Genomic DNA, 2,257 nt, shown 5'->3' with positions numbered 1-2,257 from the left:
ATTTTTTTCTTATTTTTTGATTACTAGATCAGCAACTAGTTTATTCTGGATGGTTGGGTCTAGTAACCAAAGAAATTTTTAAGTTCTCTTATTGGATATATGAAGGTTTTTCCTGTACCTGAGTCCTTGTTTTTAGGGGCTTTACTGCTTCTTTCATTGCCTTGGGTTCTGTTTGTTGGTTTCTTTTTTATGTGTAGGAGGTTTAGATTGCAGTTTTGGGTGAACCAAGCTGGTTGTTTTCTTCCTGGTTCTGGACTTTTCAGGATGTGGCAGATAAGCGGCCGGAGTTTTCTTTAAATAGTTTTCGGTTGGTTGGCCGGCTAGCTGCTGCGAGTTCATTGAAGATTTTTTAGATTGGAAGTTCTTCTGGTTCATGCATCTGCTGTTTGGAGTTGGTGTTTGAGGGTTTTTTCTGTCTTTATAGTGGGTTATACTGTTGTTTTTGGAGGTCTTTCATGCTCATGTCGTCGTAAAGATTATTTATTTTCTTTGTGATTTTTTTTTTCTTACAATTTTAAGTTCTCGGTGTGCCAATTGCGTGCTCACTAACCAAACTGTTCATGTCATCTCGTCACACGTACACAACTCGAAAAATTATTAGGTGCAGAGTGCAGACGGGGAGAGCACCGTCTGCACAGACACAGGGTACCAAGCGGTACCTAGTGGTACTCAGCGGTACCGAATGGTACTTAGCTGGATTTTATACTAGTGTGCGGACGGTTCTCCCCGTCTGCACTCCGCACCTAATAATCTCTCACACACCTCACCTTGGCTTGTTGGTTGAGAGCTTATACTTCCAACTAAGAAGTCTTGGGTTTGAGTCTTTGTGTATGCGTTGTGTGTCTGAGTTTACCTTAAATGACCTAAATGTCTTAAAAATATATATATCGTAACACGTGTCATCCTCAATCATCAATCCGCAGCCTTTCATTTCCTCGCACGTAACGAACGTAACATATATCCGACAATTAAAATATCTGCTGAAGAAAATCCAAAATCCCCGCGTTCCAGCTTTCAACCACTCAAACACTTCCACGCCCAAACATATAAAACCCAAAGCTCCACTCCATTTCCCCCAACTTTCGAACTTTCTGCTGACGATTCTTCCAAACAATGGCGTTCAATCAGCAACTCAACTTCGATAACTCCCAACTTCACTTCCCCGCTTCCCTCTCTCCTATGGAAAGCACTCCACTTCCTTCGATCAACTCCCGCCGCCTCTCCCACGATCAAGAAAACACCATCATCGTCGCCGCCCTCGTCCACGTCCTCTCCGGCGAACCCCAAGAGACCGCCCCTGCAATCTACTTCCCCCTCGCCGCCGACCTTCCTCGCTGCCAAGTCTGCGGAATCGGCAGCGACGGTTGCCTCGGCTGCCATTTCTTCGAATCATCACCTGCCGACAATGCCGAGGGAAGCGGAATCCGACGACGGATCCGCCGTCGGAAGAAGAAGAATCAGTATCGCGGTGTGCGACAAAGGCCGTGGGGTAAATGGGCGGCGGAGATTCACGATCCGCGGCGAGCTGTTCGCAAGTGGTTGGGGACGTTCGAAACCGCCGAGGAGGCGGCGCGTGCTTACGATAACGCGGCAATCGAGTTCCGCGGCGCACGGGCTAAACTCAATTTCCCTTTTCCCGATCAAATTTCGACCGGACCGCAAAGCTCGGCGGCGGCGGAGGCGGCCGATTCCTCGCTGGCGACGGCGGTGTCGCGGGGCAGTGGAGAGGAGATGGGCGGATTGTAGGATGGTTTGTAATCGAGGTTTATAATTTAGGGGTGTTAGAAAATTATCCAATTCCTAAAAAAAAATTCAAATTTAAGGTTATGCGGTTTAATAAATGGGTCAAATTTGAGTCCAAAATTCTATCCTATTTGTTAGCAAGGTTAAGGTTTGGGGTGACCTCCACTGTAATTTTTCTTCAAATAAGTTGTTTAAATTATTTTTTCTTAATTTTTTTAATTTATTTGTATGACTATCTTATTTTTTATTAATCAATTATAATTGATTGTTAAAAAAATTATATATAATAGCGGGTAGGATTTGAGTTCATATTGTTTATCATTTTATTAAACGTGTCGGATTCGAGTTAATTAGATTCAGGTCAAATTTAAATCCTAACATGTTTATCCATTTTTACACCTCTAGCCTATATTATATCAATACTGATTAATGAAATTCATTTTTTTAATGTAGAATATATATTTAGTGGGTCATGTCAATTCGTGAAATAAGCAGAATGGTGACATTAGATTTT

General features: G+C 43.1%; 1 protein-coding gene across 1 annotated transcript; it reads left to right on the top strand.

The window, feature by feature from the left end:
* The first annotated feature begins 1,113 nt into the window (after positions 1-1,113).
* On the top strand, positions 1,114-1,746 carry LOC110097036 (ethylene-responsive transcription factor ERF109-like). Its single transcript, XM_020823245.2, has one exon. It carries the CDS (start codon positions 1,114-1,116, stop codon positions 1,744-1,746), a length of 633 nt encoding a protein of 210 aa, XP_020678904.1.
* The last annotated feature ends 511 nt before the right edge of the window (positions 1,747-2,257 follow it).

This window comes from Dendrobium catenatum, unplaced genomic scaffold (genome assembly GCF_001605985.2).
Source record: "Dendrobium catenatum unplaced genomic scaffold, ASM160598v2 fragScaff_scaffold_760, whole genome shotgun sequence".
Lineage (NCBI taxonomy): Eukaryota > Viridiplantae > Streptophyta > Magnoliopsida > Asparagales > Orchidaceae > Dendrobium > Dendrobium catenatum.
Note: the sequence above shows the minus strand (reverse complement) of the source record. Positions and strands in the feature narration are given on the sequence as shown.